Raw genomic sequence first — 17,873 nt, 5'->3', positions numbered from 1 at the left:
GCTGCCGTGAACAGACTCCTCATCAAAATGACCCAAAAAATGACTCATGGTGTGTCAGAACTACCCAGAACTACAAATGACACGAAGCCTGTCCACGGTTCCTCAAATTTACTAAAATATATTCAGGATGACTTAAATGTGTTGAAAATGTCCAAGATTTGTTAAAAAATGGTTCCAAATGACACAAATCTTGTCCAAGATGACTCAAAATTACTTTAAACTTCTTCAAAATTATTTAAAATGCGCTCAGAATTACTTAAATTTGTCTAAAATGTTCAAGATTCCTTGAAATTACTTGTGAAAATTGTCCAAGATGACTTAAAATGGTTTAAATCACTAAAACTGGCTCCAAAATGGCTCAAAATGTGTTCGGATTGCTCCAAAATTGCTCTAAATATCCTATAAATCATCCCAAATGACATGAAACTGTCCAAACTTTCTCAAAAGGACTTAACACTTGTACAAAATGACTCAAAACTTGTTTAAACCTGCCTCAGACTTGTCCAAATGATTAAAAATTTGTTCAAATAACCTGAAAGTTGTCCCAAATACCTTGTGTCGAAGATTCTTCCAAATGACTCAAATTCTGTTGAAAACTGTTCCAAAAGCCTTGAAAATTACTTATAGCATATGTAAAATTACTTAAAACTTCTCCAAAGTGATTAAAAATGACAGAAAAATTGTCCCAAATTGCACAAGACCTGTTCAAGATTCTTCATATTTACTTAAAATATGTTCAGAATGACTTAAAAGTGTTGAAAATGGCTCCAAACCTTTGAAGAATGACTCAAATATTCCTCCAAATGACCAAACATTAGTCAAAGATGACTTGAAATGACCTATATTACTAAAAATGACTCCAAAATGAGTCATGACGTGTCAAAAATGAGTGTAAACTTGTCCAAAACTACCTAAATATATATATGATATATATGACCTCCAAACAATCCCAAATGACACAAAACTTGTCCAAGATTTCTGAAAATGAATTAAAATTTCCTCAAAAATACTTAAATGTGTTCAAAATGTCCAAGATTGGTTTAAAATCATTTCTAAAACTTGTCAAAAATGACTAAAAAATGTTTCCAAATGAGTGAAAATATTCCAAAATGACTCAAAATCTGCTCCAAAATTGCCCTAAATACCCCATAAATCCCAGATGACATGCAGCACATCCATAATTTCTCAAAAGGACTTGAGACTTTTACAAAATGACTTAAATGTGTCAAAAATGACTCATAACTTGTTAAAAACACGACTAATACCTCAAACTCGTTTAGAATGACGAAAAACGTGTAAAAAAATGACTCTAAAAATTGTTCCAAACTACCCAGAAATTGTCTCTAATGACTTGAAACCTGTCTGAAATTGCTCAAAATGACTAAAATTACCAAAAAATTGCCCAAAATGTCTTTAAATGTGTCCAAAATGTCTCATAATTTGTTGCAAAATGGCTCATAACTCATTCAAAACGACCTCAAACTCTTTGACATGATTAAATATTTGTCCAAAATTGTCCCAAAGACCTTGACATGTCTAGAAGATTCCTCAGAATTACTCAAAAATCGTTCTAAAAGACTCAAAAATGGTTCAAGATGACGTCTGATTGGACAAAGAAAACCGCTGGAGGGAATCTTTACGGGTTAAATTAAAACTCCAGCACAGAACTTTGGGAAGCAGCTCTGAAACTCGGGCATTTTTTCGTCTCATCAGCGTTTCCCAAACACAATTCCAGGAACTCCTCCTGCATGCAGACTTGGAAATGTGGAAGCGAAAGCAGAAGCGCTGACAGCAGCTTCACCGGGATTCCTTTCATGTTCCTGCAGCAGAAAAAACTGCAAAGGTTTCTGCAGGTGAACGGTTGAATTTAAAGGCTTTTGTTTGCAGAAAGAACCTCCAACATTTCTGGTATAAGTTAGACTCGTGTGTGGAGATTTTCTGCTCATGTTTGACCTCAGAACCCACCGTCCCTGCAGCTAATATCCACCAGCCAACCTGCTCTCATCAGATGGAAATCAGGTCATTTATTTCATTTCTCGCCTTCAGGTGTTTTCCCACTGAACCTGGAAGCTTCAGGTTCTCACCTCTCCCTGCTTCAGCATGACAGCGGTCTCCTGCACAAAGCCAGGCCTCTAAAAAGAAAAAAGAAAATGCTTTAGTGCAGAAGAACCTGAAACCTCTGGGATGAGCTGGACCTGACCAGCGTTCTTTCTGCTCAATGCTTACAGCAGCACATTGATCCTCTGAACTCCAAGCAGCACTTTCTGGTGCTTTTTCTCACATTTTTCACTGTCTCATAAAGCTCTGTGGAAACACAACAACCACAAAGGAGAGAGAAGCCAATGTCTTGAAATGTGTCCAAGATTCCTCAAAATGACTCAAAAATTGTCTGAAATTATTGATAACTTATCCAAAATGGTTCAAAAAATGTCCAAGATTTCTCAAAATTACTTAAAATGTGTCTAAAATAAGTTCTAATTGTCAAAAACTACTTAGAACATATCCAGAATGACTTCATATCCATTAAAAATGATTGAATTATGCCCCAAATAGCACAAAATGAGTCCGAGATTCCTCAAAAATGAAGTGAAACTGGTTCCAAAAGTCCAAAAACTACTTCAAACTCCTTCAAAAATAATTCTAGACTTCTTCAAATAGTTCTAAAGACGCAAATTTTGTTCAGAATCACTCAGAAGTGGTCCAAAATTAACCTAAATGACTCAATCTGTGTCCAAAATGATCCTAAATGGTCCAAGATGACTCAACATATCCTAACTCCAACTGCAAAACAAGTTTAAAATTCTACATGATGCAAAACACATCCAAAATCTCCAATAATGTTTCAAAAATGACTCAAAATTTGTCTGAAATCACTCAACGATTGTCCAAAATGATCCTAAATGGTCCAAGATGACTCAAAATCTATTAACTCTAACTCCAAAACAAGTTTAAAATTCTGCAACATGATGCAAAACGCATCAAAAATGACCAATAATGCTTCAAAAATGACTCAAAATTTGTCTGAAATCACTCAGCAATTGTCCAAAATGATCCTAAATGGTCCAAGATGACTCAACATATCCTAACTCCAACTGCAAAATGAGTTTAAAATTGTGCAAAATGATGCAGAACTCGTCCAAAACTCGCAGACAGTGCTTCTAAAATGACTCAAAGTGTCGTGGCCCCTCCCTCCTCTGTGCTACCAGCGCTCAGTCCTGGTGAGAGCACAGCTGAGTCCAATCAGTTAAAGCCTGTCTGGCCCCACAACTCCCCACTGGATCATTGCTTCTGCTGGGGCTCCGTCTGCCCCTCTGTCCTGGTCTGACACAGCTCTGGATCCCCCCGCCTGCTCTGTCCTGCCCGGCCTGGTTTTGGAGCCTTCCCCCTCTGCCACTGCCCCGGTCCTCGCTGCACTCCGGTAGCTGCCTGTTTCTGCTGCTCGTCGGCAGCCCGGCCGTGCGCCTCGTTAGCCTGTCGGCTTCCGTACCGGTCCTCCGCCCCTCCCTGTTTGGACTTCAGAGTTGTGAGTCCAGCCGTTTGTTTTAATTTAGGTCCTGAAGCCCGTGTTGTGGCCAGTTTAGTTGTAGTTCTTTATTATTTTAGGGTACTGTTTGGTTTTGGTTTAAATGACCGTTTTCTGTATGGACTTTGGCTTACGTGGGTTTTTCTTGTGAAATAAAGTCCTTGGTTAAGAGTTGTTTTTTGCCTCCTGTGTGCCTGCACTCGTGACACAAAGTTTGTCCAAAATCACTCAGAAATGGTCTAAAATGATGCAAAAATCACTGACAGTGTTTCCAAAATGACTCAATTTGTCCATAATCACTCTAAAATGGTCTAAAATCATCCTAAATGGTTAAAAATGACTCACAATATCCTAACTCCAAATGACTAATGCTGGCCCCAAAATGACTGAAAACGTCTTCAAATGACTCCAAAATTCTTCCAAATGACTCATAAATGGTCCTGAATGACACTAAACTTGTCGCTGCCCGTCTGAGATCGTCCTCCACCAGGTTCCACCTTTAACCCCACCTTTATTTCTCTTCTTCCAGAACCCGGAGTGACCAGAAACCTCCAGTTCCTGCAGCGTCCGTCCAGAGTCTCGGCTCTGCTGGGAACCGACGCCGTTCTGGAATGTTCCGCCTCCGGATACCCGACTCCCAGCATCCAGTGGAGGAGAGGAGAGGAGCTGATCCAGAGCTGGTCAGGAAATAACGTTATTAATATTTGTACCAGTTATTCCTGCACAACAGTCAAAGTTTTTTAGAACCCCAGAGACGTAAAAGTACAGGAAAGTCAATATAAATCCCAAACTCTGAACAAAACTAGCCGTGCAGCATCAGTTACCATGGTGATGTGGCTGTGCGGCATCTGTTACCATGGTGATGTGGCTGAGCGGCATCTGTTACCATGGTGATGATGTGGCTGAGCGGCATCAGTTACCATGGTGATGTGGCTGAGCAGCCTCAGTTACCATGGTGATGTGGCTGTGCGGCATCTGTTACCATGGTGATGTGGCTGAGCAGCCTCAGTTACCATGGTGATGTGGCTGAGCGGCATCAGTTACCATGGTGATGTGGCTGAGCGGCATCAGTTACCATGGTGATGTAGCAGGTTAACAGAAAGCCGCCTTTGTGACTCTAAAAATTCAGATTATTGACTGAACATAACCCTTAAATTTCGCTTCACAGTTCCACCTTGAAGGTATTTTTTAAAAAATCTTGTAAGCTTTATTTGGAAATTTTGACTTTATTTTTTCTTTTTGACATCTTTTTAACAATTACGTAAACATGTAGGGCTAATAAATCAGGAAAATCTAAGAGTATTGACAGTCAGACTAACACATTGCTAAATTCTGCTGTTTTAAATTCTTGACATTAAATAAATCTAAAGAAAATAAGAAATTTCTCCAAGATGACTCAAAATAACTTAAACTCTTTTTTAAAGAATTCGAAAATTCTTCCAGATGACTCAAAATGGCTTAAATTACCCCAGAAATTTCCAAAATATCTTGAAATGTGTCCAACATGACTCAAAACTTGTTCAAAATAACTAAAAATGATCCCAAGCAGCTCAAAACTGATCCAAAATTCTTCCAAATGATTTAAATGCCTGAAATGTCTTGAATTGTGTCCAAACTGACTCAAAGTTTACAAAATTACTCCGAAAATTGTTCTGACTCGTAACTTGCCAGAGATCATTCAAAATTACTAAAATTACCCGAGAATTGCCCAAAATGTCATAAGATGTGTCCAAAATGACTCAAACCTTGCTCAAAATGACAAAGATTTTTCCAAACGACTTGAAACTTAACTTAAATTTGGTCCAAAATGACTTCAATTACAAAAAAAAATCCCTAAAATGTCCTAAATTTGGTCTAAAATGACTAAAAGCTTGTCAAAAATTTCTCAATTTTTTCCTAATGACCCCAAAATTGTTCCAGATGACTACCAGCTTGTCAGAGATCACTCAAAATGACTAAAATTACCAAAACATTCCCCAAAAACCTTAAAAAGTGTCAGAAAAGCCTCAAAATTTGCTCAAAATGACAAATGTTTTAAATGACTTGAAACCTCACCAAAATTACTAAAAAATGTCTTAAATTTTGTCCAAAATGACTAAAAACTTGTGAAAAAGCCGACTTATCCTTCAAATATCAAAGCTAGATTAAGGAACACACCCTTCCTGATAGTGTTTCTAAACTTTCGTCCTTCCTCTGCAGGAATAAGAAGTACTCTCTGCTGGCCGGCAGTAATCTGGTCATCAGGAGCGTCACTGACGACGACTCCGGCGGCTACAGCTGCAGCGCCTCCAACAAGAACCACAACATCACGGCACAGGCAGAACTCAGCGTTCTGGGTAAGAAAAATAACGAAAACCTGCATATTCTGAGGTGTTGGGGGCTATTTTGATGGAGGCAGTGAATGCACAAAGGCTTCCAGTCAGACGGGAACACACGAGCAGCTTCATAAACCGGTTTTAACCCATAAATACCCTTCAACCCTGAAATGTTCTCTCTGGTTTAATCCTACATGAACCAACACTGCTCCCCTGAAGAGTAGAAAATAGCAACACTCCATCTGTGCTGGTGGAAAATAAAAGAATAAAGTCGCTTCTCAGAGCTCCAGAGGGAAATGAATAATATAATAAAATAAATGGAACCCGACTGGAAGCTCTTAACAGTGTGACATCCAGCGAAACCAAAGAAATAAATATACCCGGAGACGAAGCGGTGGTTCGACAGAAGCTCTGCTGTCTGCTCAGACTGTCCAAGACACCGAATCACATCCAGAATCAAAATGCGGTCATGAAATATGAAGCTGCGGCCGTCTGTTTGCTCCGGGAGGTTGTCATAAATAAGGAATGTTGGTATTTATTGTCTGACTGCTCCTCAGCTGCTCCAGAAACCTGGTTGGAGGCGATTAGCTTCAAAAAACACCAAACTAGCTCTGAAATATCTGAAAAGTTTCATCAGATTTCTGAGCGGTGACCGTCCTCCGACTGTTATTCTGCAGAAAAACCCTTCACTGAACCCCAAAACTGCATTTTTTTTTTTTTTTCAGAAGCCCAAAATTAAACCGTGTTGAGTCCCAGATTGATTCTCTGATGCTAAGGATCGACGCTGGCTCTTTATGACCCACTGTAGTTTAAATTTTGTAAGAAATTCAACATCTGACGTCCTGAAACTCTTGTACTGTTGCTAGTCCCTGCTGTTGGTGGAGGACTGATCAGAAAACTTCCTGCAGAGCTAAAATAATGAGGTTTTACGCTTTAAAAACATGTGTAATTTGTTGATATCCCGTCCTAAGTAAGATATTATCTGGTCATTTTAGTGTCATGTCATTTCATACGTCTTCTTAATTTACTAGAATGTATGAAACCCGTCAAATTTCTCAAAAGGACTGAACACTTGTATATTTATTGAGGAAATAAAGGTGTCCAGTAGGTCACACGTGTTGCATTTTAGAAAAATAAACAAATGAATGTGCAACAAACATGCAAATCCTGCTGGTCGAAGAAATAAGGCGCAACAATAGTTTGTATTAACAATAAAAAAAGTGTTAAGAAGACAAAGGAACTGCATTAAGCATCTAACTACATCTATTTAAACAACACTTTTACAGGTTTTCTCAGTAAATCAGATGAAAATGATGCATAGATTTACCAAATGTTGGGTCTTACAAGGTTCAAGACCTCCTTTAGTGGATTTCTTTACCTTGCTATCGTAGTAAATTGGGGTTTTTATATCTTATGGAAGACATATTGTGAGCAAAATAAGCAGTAAACACTGTTGTGGAGCATTTCTACTTTGAAATCTTGTGATTTGTAGTTTTTTTTTAATGTAAAAACACCAAAGGAACCAATCCTGGGTGGAGTTTTCTGTATCGCTATTGATGTTAAACATTTCTACACAACACTCTTCATTGTGTTGCGTACAGTAGTTTGGTGTGCTTGAGTTGCAGCGAGAGGCATTTTAAGACAGAAAGGAACTATTTTTCAAGGAAAATTGTGACTTTAATGCACACACAAAAAAAGTTTTTAGTGGTTTAATCGTTGATTTTAACCCTAAAAATGCAGGTTTACACAGTTTTACATTCAAGAAAGCTCCCACCAGCTTCCTGGCCTTGAATCTAAACACAGAAACCATCTTTGTTTCCGGTCTGATCACATCTGCACTGCCGCCGTGGTGCAGCCAAACACAAAGTCAGCACAATGTCCGGTTCAGCTCAAAGCACATGAAGTCCCTGAACGCCACCTCAGGAGCAGCTCTGGGCTGGAAGGCTTGTCATGGCCGCAGTCAGAATTAGGTCAAACGACGCCCACTGGGCCAAAAATACTTCATCTTTTCCTCCCAACACACACACAAAAAGAGCTGTCGGTGCCAGTAACAGCGAATTAATTTGTGTCACGAGCAGTTAAACATGAGCGTGGCAGCGGCTTATTTTTGTGGCGTTCGTGTTTGTGGGGAGTCGGAGAGAAATCGGCCAGAGGAGGCGTTCGTGGGATGTTTGACGAAAGACCGCTGAAACACAAACGCTGCTGACAAATGACCGCCACTCACAAATTACAGACTGCTACACTCCCTGATGAGTTAAAAGTGACAAAATTAGAACAGGAGCAGACGATCTGATGCTGCAAATGAAGCTGATCATAAACAGCTAAACTGCTTTATTCAAACTATTCACCCACTCAGGGAGTTTACTACTTTTATTGCTCGTCAACATTAAATGGTGGTCAATTTAATTTGGCTTTTCAACAAAACAGACTCCAGCGTTTGTCCTGTTGGTCTCAGTCAGCCTGAACATCTGGATGCTGCAGTTTTACCTCATTCTTCTTCATAAAACTGATCAAACTCTGTCAGGTTCCACAGGGATCACGAGTGAACAGAACTTTTCAGATATAATTCTCAGTTGGATTGAGGTCAGGAATCCAGAACTTTCACCTCGTTATCTTCAAACCATTTCTGAGGATCTTTGTCTGTTGACCTCGACTCATCATCTGGATGGAAAACTGATCTTATCATGATGCTGCCTCCACCGTGCTTCACAGTGGGGATGGTGCATATGTGATGATGTTCAGTGTCCATCAAACACATCATCTAGTCTGATGGGCTTAAAGCTCCATCCTGGTCCCCTCAGACCAAAGAACCTTCTTCCAGGTGTCTTCAGAGTCTCCACATGTCTTCTGGTGAACTCTAGTCCACATTTAATTGGAGCTTTTTCCATCAGAGTCTTTCTCCCTGTCTCCCATAAATCTAAAGTTTCCTTCAGAGGAGTCATAGTTGTCTTGCTGGCCTCTCTAGTCTCTGTCTTCTCGATCTCTCAGTTCTTGAGGACGTCCTGCTCTAGTCAGATTTATTCATGTTCCATCTTCCTTCCATTTCTTAATGATGGATTTAACTGGACTCCAAGAGATCTTCAGGAACTCGGAAATGTTCTTGTATCGTCCTGACTGATGCTTTTCAACAACCTTTTCTCAGAGTTTCTTGGTTCTTTAGTCTTCATGGTGTAGTTCTATCCAGGAGCTCTGATCCACCAGAGACTGGACCTTCCAGATCCAGGAGTCTTTAGACTACAACCTCTGACTGCTGACTTCTAGAACCAACTGAGTTCAGTTAGTCACTTTAAAGGGAGTGGATATTTATGCAATCACTTATTTTACATTTTATATTTTTAAAGAATGGACATTACTTGTACAAATTTGTCTTTTTTTTAAATTCTTGTCAAAAATACCAAATTAATCAGACCATGATTCCAATGAGACATAAAATACAATCCAGGAAGTCCAATATGATTGAAGATTTTTGAATCTGACAGATTTCATTCATTTTCAATTTAAACAGTAGAAATCCTGTTTTCATGCAGCAGAATAACCCGACTCCTACATTCTGTGGCCATATGGCTGCAGTCTGCAGAAGTTGCAGAACTTTTCCGGCCTGATGACCCGATGTTCTCCTGTAGAAACCTTGCACGTCAGCAGCCTCCCTGCGTTGGCGGATCGGCCTCATTCAATTAGCGGTTTCTTGGCTGCGGGTCGAGGTTAGACTGAACCTGGCCCATAAATAAACCAGGCAGCTTTACTTTCTGCCACTCCTGACTTCACACTCACTTTAGATTTCCTCCCCTGCAGACTGGATCCTGGTTTGTAGCTTTAATGAAACCAGTCGACGGCGTTTCCTCGTGCATGCAGACGAGCTTGAAATCAAACAGAAGCAGCTGTTGTTTGTTCGACTCTCAGGAGAAAATCTGCAAATTAACCTTCGGGTGTTTTTTTTTTTTTTTAGTCCCTTTCCAGCTGGGCCTCTCTCCGCTCGTCTCGGCGCTTTCATGTCTTTGTCTCGGCGTCCCCTCGGAGTCTCTCCTCTGTGTTCTCGTCACATTCGTATTCTGTTTACACGCCGCTCAGACAGCCGCCGCCCGCAAACATGGCATGATGTTCACAATAAACAGGAGGAGCCTCCGATCAGACGATCCTGTGTTCTGACATGCAGACATCAGTGGAACGTCTCCAGAAAACGTGGTTCTGAAAAGGACCACAACTAAAATAAAAACACATAAAAAAAACTCTCTTCTTCGTTGTTTTTCTTTTTTTTTGTTTTTACTGCAGCATGGAACAGGAATGTGTGAAGAGTCAAAGTTTAGCTCCGATTTTTGAAAAACAAGCTTATAAAACCTTTCCGAGAACTATTTCTTCAGCACGATTAGGGACTAAAAACGAAGATAAAATCTTGTCTTTTCACTGTTTTTTGTTCATTTCATCCAATACAGTACTGCTCATAAGTTTACATACCGTGGCAGAATTAGTGAAATGGGTCGTTCCAGAACTGGAGTTCATTTTACCCGTCAAATTTCAAATAATCCTAAAACATGCAGTTGTTTTGTAAATGTTCTTGTCCTGAGACCAAATCTAAACAAACTAGAAGAAAAGAATGTTTGAAAATGTTTATAAAACTACCAAATAAGTCTGGAGTTCCCCATAAATGCCATTTTTCTCTTGTCCCACCCCCCTGATGACCAAAGTGAGTCTCTAATAAAACGGTTCAAATGAAATTTAATTCTCCTTTTTAAAGTATTATTTGTTTCATTGATTTCTCTTGTAATTGTGGAAACATTTGTTTTAATCATCATCCATCCATCCATTCTCTGTACACCGCTTTATCCTCACTAGGGTTGCGGGGGGTGCTGGAGCCTATTTAATCATCATAATATTTGAAATAATAATTATCATGCCTAGAACGTGTGTCCCACAACATGTTAGCATAACCTCTTAATGACGTTTTTGTCATTTTGTGTCTTGTTTCTTATATTTTCTCTCTCGTTTTGTCATTTTGTCTTGTTTCTGTTATTTTCTGTCTGGTTTTTGTTGTTTTCTGTCTCGTTTTGTTGCTTTGTGACTTGTTTTTGTCGTTTTATGTCTTGCTTTTGTCGTTAACATCAACAGTTGTCCTAAAGAATGGGTAGAGCAACACTATGTGCTCTCTTCTAGTTTTCAGCTTTTCATCCATTGTCAGCCTTGATTGAACGTCTCTCTCTGCCTCATATTATCAGGATCAGACTCATTCTTTGGACTGTTTTCCATCAGTGGTCAGCAGTAACAGCTAGCTAAATATCTAGCTTCTACTGCTGAGAGAAAGATCACATTAGCATGGATTAGAGTAGGGTTAGCAAACACAGAAACATGGAATAAAAATGCTCCCACTGATGTGTAATCTGAGTCAGTCAAGTCTTTGATAGTTTATTGCCTATTATTGATTAATATGGAGCAGAAAACTGTAAAAGAGAAGGTTTATTTTTTAAACAGCCCAAATGTCCTCCAGTTCTGGAATGATCTTCATTTTTTTCTTTCAGAAAACATGTTTGATCATGGAAAAACTTCCATGAAAACTACCAACTCAACCAATTTTAGGGGCTAAAAAAAGCCGATAAAAATGTTTTTTTTTCTTTTACTGCAGCAGCCTTCCACTAATATGTAGAAATACTTCGGCTGCACTGGGTCGAACATCATTACTGATGTTTTTAGGCAAAGAAAACATTCAGAAGTTCCTAATTTAAGCCTCAATTTGCTACTGAAACACTAATTCTTATCAAACCTCACTCTGCAGGTTTCAGAATTACATTAGTCGTTTCCAAACGTTAAACAACATGAAACAATACGTGTCTGTCCACATGTTTATTCTCACTTAGCAGATATGAAATGAAAGGAATCAATAAGGTGCCAAAGTGTGACGCTGTGACACATTTCCTCTCTGATGCAGAAATAATTTGAAGCCACTGTTTGGCCACTAATATATATCGACCCGTCTGCGTTTCTGGGATAAATCTCAGGAGGGAGGCCAAAATATAAAGAAATCTAGGGTGTTCATGTTTGAGGTTTGACAGACTTCACTGAACAAACAAAACAAAGTTTCTTTATATTTAAACTATTTTCCCAGTTTTAGGTGTGAGTGTAGCATAATTACTGACTTTATGAGGTGTTGTTTTGGTTGCATGAGGCAACAAATGCATAAACTGCACCAGAGCTGGTAGGAGGAGGTTGGGGTGGATGGTGGGGTTGCAGAAATGCGCATCATGCCCTTAACGTCATATTTTCCATTGAAATTTGACCAATAAATTTAAGTTTAATGATGAGTAGTATTGTGCAATTTTAGGCCTATAACTGGACCACTCCAGTCTACACTGGTCGCTAACTAGTCCAGATATTATTACATGGACATTTAAAATGGTTGGTAATCCAGATTCTGTGCAAAAGTTTGTGAACAAAAGTTGCCATCTACTAGTAAAGACCATAAATATCATGTCAGTCCTGAGTTTCCAATGACTCTTATAACTCTGAACCTTCTATGATGGAACCGTTGAAACACATGGATCATTGTCACAATAAAGCAGTCATGTATTTTGGTTCTTCCATAGATTTATTAAAGGTCTTCTAGAAATATGGCAGAATCTGCTGGGTCAAAAATAAACATACAGCAACTTCAATTATCAATCTGGGTGATGTAGGAAGCTGTCTAATCAAATTTTCTTCGTTTCATGACCTCTTAACTTTGATTATTTGACTACAGCTGCTGACTCCTCTGATCCAGTTTAAATAGAACCCATTAGATCCACTGATTAGACTCAAACTCTACAGTGGGAAAATCTGAGGAGCTCAGCAAAGATCTGAAAAAGCAAATCAGTTACTTGAACAAGTCAGAAAGTCACTGGGAGCCGTTTCAAAGCAGCTTCAGATCCTAAAATCATCCATGCATCTGTGTTTTGGTGCCACTGGAACTGGTGTTTTACAGAAAGTAAATGGAATAATACATTTATTTAGGAGACGGTTGATATCAGACACAGTTGGATGTTTCAACAAGACAATGAGTCCAAACTTGTCATACATGGAGCGGGTTGGACCCGAGCAGAGAGCCACGCATCCAAGACCAGAGGAGATGCAGAATGATTTATTGGAGGGGATGAATAATGGCGGATGGGGAAAGCCAGGGTGCAGGAGCGGGGGTTCCAGGCAGGAGTGGGGGTCCAGGCAGGAGTGGGGGTCCAGGCAGGAGTGGGGGTCCAGGCAGGGGAAACCGGTGACGACTGTCGGGGGGGAGCCGGAGGGGAATGAGGATGGCGGGGGATCCCGGACAGCAGAACTGAGGACGAGGAGCAGGAAAAAACAACGTTAGAAAACAGGCAGAAGCTCAAACGGATTTGTTAAAAGGGCTCGAGAGCAAACTGAACTGCATGGTTCTGGCAGGGAGTGGAAGGCTGAGCCGGTCTTTATTGCAGAGGTGAGTCGTTAGTGAATGATCGTCAGCTGTCCGGGAGCCGTGCAGGTAGTTGATTGCCTGAGTGGAGTCAGCTGAGAAGCTAGACTCCACTCAGGCACCGAGCTGTAGGGGGAGAGACAGGGCAGAGGAGCGGACGGGAGACAACCAGACAAACAGGACAGAGGAGCGGACGGGAGACAACCAGACAGACAGGACAGAGGAGCGGACGGGAGACAACCAGACAAACAGACAGACAGGACAGAGGAGCGGAACTGTGACAAAACTCACATCAGACGTGGTAAAGAAATGGTTCCATCAGGCTGGAATGAAGGTTCTAGACTGGTTAGTCTTGACTTAAACCATCAAGAACCCAAAGGAACAAGTTGGTTAAACTGATAGTATAATGATACTGCCACCTCCATGCTTGATGGTCGGTATAGTGTCCAGAGGAGTCAAAGTGAACCCAGAAGAACCAAAGTGAAGCAGAAATGGACAAACTTAACCACATTTTAGCATTTCTAAATGTATATCTATGACCCAGCAGATTTTGTAGATTTTTATTAAATCTATGAAAAAAACAAAATATGTGATTGTTTATTGTGAAAAAGATTCACGTTTCAAATGTTAAAGGAGTCATTGGAAACTGAAGACCAGCATGTTTTCTATGATCTTTACAGGTGGATGGGAGCTTTCATTCACCACTCTATCTTTGCATTTGCACATTCGTACTGCTTTTTCCAGTTCTAAGTAGCTGTAGATGAATATAAACTGGACGATAATCAGGTTTTGGCAGACGCCAATCACTTTGAGGTGTTTACACCGAAACGGTAATTTCAGATGCACCAGAAGTCATTTAGTTCTGGAACCAGTTCTGCTCTCCAGAGACCGGACTCCCGTCTCTGGTTTATTCAGGCAACAGAAGCACTTTGTTTAACCCCTGAAGCCCTAAACTAGTTTAAAAAATGTCCATCTGGATGAAGTCAGTCGGAGCTCTCCACAGCTGGAGGGATGAAACCTTGGACTGAATGTGAAAAGAGACACTTGGGAGGGTTTTGAAATGCAGCAAGTCTCTGTGAACACCAGAACACCAGCAGGCCGGGATGGATTTTAAAAAACCTCAGCAAAAACTTCACTTTTTCACAATCTAACTGGAATTCATAATTTTAGAGAGTGAAAAACAGACTTGTAGCACCGAGATGCTAATGAACCTGTTGGAAAATAAACCAACTGAAGCAAAACAGACGAGAAACGATGACAGAACCTCCAACTATGACCAGACACATGGACAAATACAAACTATTATGAATGGAAATCACAATTAATCTGCAGATGTTCGACTTTTTTCACTGAACTGCATTAATATATGACTAAAATGCTGTTAAAGTTGGAGACTGGCTGTAAAGAAAGCAGACACTAAAAAGTCAAGACGAGATGATGTTTTCTCCACTTCCTGCGGTTTAATCTGTCTCCGTGTCACTTCCTGCCTTTAAACGTTTTTTTTTTTTTTTGATAAAACATTTCAGAGCTTTTAAACGGAGATTCCTCTTATCATGTCGAGCCTCCAGCTATCTGGGATTTATTTATTCATCCCCCCGCCCCCAGTGTGTCTGCTTCCTTTTATCTGCATCCGCCTCATCTGCAAATTAAATATATTCGATAAGGGGAACAGTTTACTCGCTCGCATCATTTGCACACTTTTCTCTGCATATGTATGGACCGTTGTGAGGAGATAACGAACGTACACATGGAGAGGAAATGTAAAGAGTGTCAGAGCAGCAGCAAATTTACCACCAGGAGTCATCTTATTTTACACAAACGCTGTTCTGATTCACTTCTAATCATTTCTACTGTGAAGCTGTTCTGAAGGATGCTTGTCAGGTCCTACATAGAAGAAGAGTTTTATTCGTCTCTACAAGTTTCCGTTGAGGTAATCTGCAAAACTAAATTCCTGTACAGCTCAGCCGCCTTCTAAAATGCTTTATGAAGGGAAGGTGACCTGGTTTGATGATCTGTGATGTGGTTGGGAAGACATTCAGTTTGAAAAAGCAACAATATTTAAGTAAATATGTGTAAACGAGAAATGGAACGTTTGCCTAGAAGACCGTCAGTCTCAGAATTAGTGTCATTTTCTGTCTTTGTTTACTTTCAGTTATTCAGTCATAAAAGAAGAGTTTTATTGCCTTTACGTGCATCTACCAGGTTCAGTTCAGGTAATCTGCAAAACTACCTTCTTGTACGGCAAACTGCATTCTAGAAAATGTTATGAGGGAGATGTGACTTTGGTTTTTGATCTGTAATGTGGTTGGAGAGGCAGCCAGCTTGGAAAAGCAGCAAAACTCAAGTAAATACGTATAAATGAGCTTGGTTCACGTTCAGCACCAAAATTACTTGGTTAAAGTTTGGAAGAATGTCCTGGTTTAGGGTTTGAATTGATTGTTGTTGAAGCAAGCTAATAGAAAACACAACTGTGAACTCTTGGCATCTACCGGGTTCAGTTCAGGTAACTCACAAACCAGCTTTCCTGTACAACTAAACAGCTTTCTAAAATGCTTTATGAAGGGAAGGTAACCTGGTTTGATGATCTATAATCCAGGTTGAGAAGACATTCAGTTTGAAAAAGCGACAAAATTTAGGGATGTACGTATAGACGAGAAACCGAACTTTCCTTGAGAAGACCGTCAGTCTCACAATTGTCATTTTCTGTCTTGCTTCCATTTTCATTTGCTTTCCAGATCAGGTTAGGCCTTATTTTTATCCTCAAAGCAAGCTTCATGTCCAAATTCACATCCCCTCTTCTCAGTTGAATCGCTATCAAAGTTTTTATTGCAGTAAAATTTTGCGATCGTCAAATGAAAGTGGACAGCTTGACCTTTCTGACCAAACCAGTCATTTGTCTGTGTGACGAAGTGCGAGCAAGTAAAATTAGTTAGAATTTACATTAAATTTAATCAGCTAAAACCTGTATCACCTCCAAATATACAACTCCTGTTTGAATTAAGAAAAGAAAGGCCTTTTATGAATCATATCAGCATATTTTATGATGATAAACACCTAAAAACACAACAATTTCAGAATGTAGTTTTGTTTTCTCTCTTGATTTAAATGCTAACGTATAAAAAGCTGCATAAATTAGCATATCCAATGATTAGAGACATGGATAGCAGAAAAAAAAACACATACATAGCATGTGTGGGCAGACCTGATAATCACCAAAATAAGAGCTTAAAAAGTAAAGTAGCATTGCCCTCTGAGGTCAAAGCAAATGGACAGTCGAGGGCTTGTGCATCATAACTAACAGTTTTTTCTTCTTTTATTCGACATAAATTTATGCCATCGGTCCACATTCAGCCTACAACTCTGTCATTTAAACGTCGCATTAATTGAGAAACTGAGAGGGTTGGTGCATCATAATTAGCACTTTATTCCACTTCCCATACATAAATTCATGACGGCAGCCTCCACATTCAACCTGTACCTCCGTCATCTGGCGCCTATAAATGCTGCATGTATTTCACATCGCTACCTGGTCATTAGTTTCAGGAGTTTTGCAATTAGAGCTCATTATTTAAGCCCTTTACATGTGTTATTTTAGTCCATATGGGGAACACGCAGTCCCCAGTGCTTGTTTCAGTGTTGAATATATTCTGAATATTAAAAAAATAAACGATGTGGCGGTTGTCTGGCCGGCTTCAGTCCCCGTCCTGCATTTACATGAAATGAAGACATCCGACGCGTTGTGCTAATATGGCCCATTACGCTTTGTTTTTGCCAAACGGAGGCAGTTAGGAGCTGATGAATATCGGCGGCCGGGTGATGTATGGAGATGTGCGTGTTCTGACTCCACAGGGCAGCGACCGTGATTAGATGATTAGGATAACGAATGTGTGTGTTGTTTTCCATAATAACGAGTGCAGCCCGGCTCATTAGCCACTTCCTGTTAGCGGCCTAATGAAAGCGGCGAGAAACGAAGCCGCCGCCGCAGCTATCGGTCATGTTGGCTGTCGGCACGGCCAGCGAGGACGCTGATGGAGGAAAGAAGTCATGCAGGCCGGACCGAAAGTTATCCTACAGCCAACGAAGGTTTGGTTCATACGTCAGACCACATCTACGCATAGCAAAGACTGGTGTTAGAAGACTGCTAATACTCTGCTGTATGCATCAACTTTCTATTTGTCTGAATTTTTTAGAGCTTAAAATATGTATATTTATGAAGGTATCTGTCCAATTTTAGCTCCATAAATCAAGCATTTTCTGAGATAATTGAGTTAAAAAAAAACTTTCAGTAAGTTTTTTTTCTCACAACTGAACTGCTTTCTAGTAAATGTTATGAAGGGGATCTGACTTTGGTTTTTGATCTGTAAGGAGGTCGGAGAGACGGGTAGCTTGGAAAAAGCGACATCTAAGTAACAACGTATAAACCAGAAAACAAATGTTTGCCCAGACGACCGTCAGTCTCAGAATTAAGTCATTTTCTGTCTTTGTTTGCTTTCAGTTATTCAGTCATAAAAGAGGAGTTTTATTGCATCCACAAGGTTCAGTTAAAGTTCATTTTCAGCAGGTTGTCTCTCACATCTGAACTGTGAAAATGTATGTCAAAATGAGGGCACTATTAATGCAAATCTAA

General features: G+C 40.0%; 1 protein-coding gene across 1 annotated transcript in view; it reads left to right on the top strand.

The window, feature by feature from the left end:
* The window catches only part of dcc (DCC netrin 1 receptor), a 331,558-nt gene that overhangs the window by 130,769 nt on the left and 182,916 nt on the right, over positions 1–17,873 (top strand). The window contains 2 exon segments of the mRNA XM_051948843.1: positions 4,053–4,203; positions 5,723–5,859. Of these exon segments, the coding sequence (XP_051804803.1) occupies positions 4,053–4,203; positions 5,723–5,859 (288 nt within the window).

This window comes from Acanthochromis polyacanthus, chromosome 5 (assembly GCF_021347895.1).
Source record: "Acanthochromis polyacanthus isolate Apoly-LR-REF ecotype Palm Island chromosome 5, KAUST_Apoly_ChrSc, whole genome shotgun sequence".
In the NCBI taxonomy this organism is placed as follows: domain Eukaryota; kingdom Metazoa; phylum Chordata; class Actinopteri; family Pomacentridae; genus Acanthochromis; species Acanthochromis polyacanthus.
Note: the sequence above shows the minus strand (reverse complement) of the source record. Positions and strands in the feature narration are given on the sequence as shown.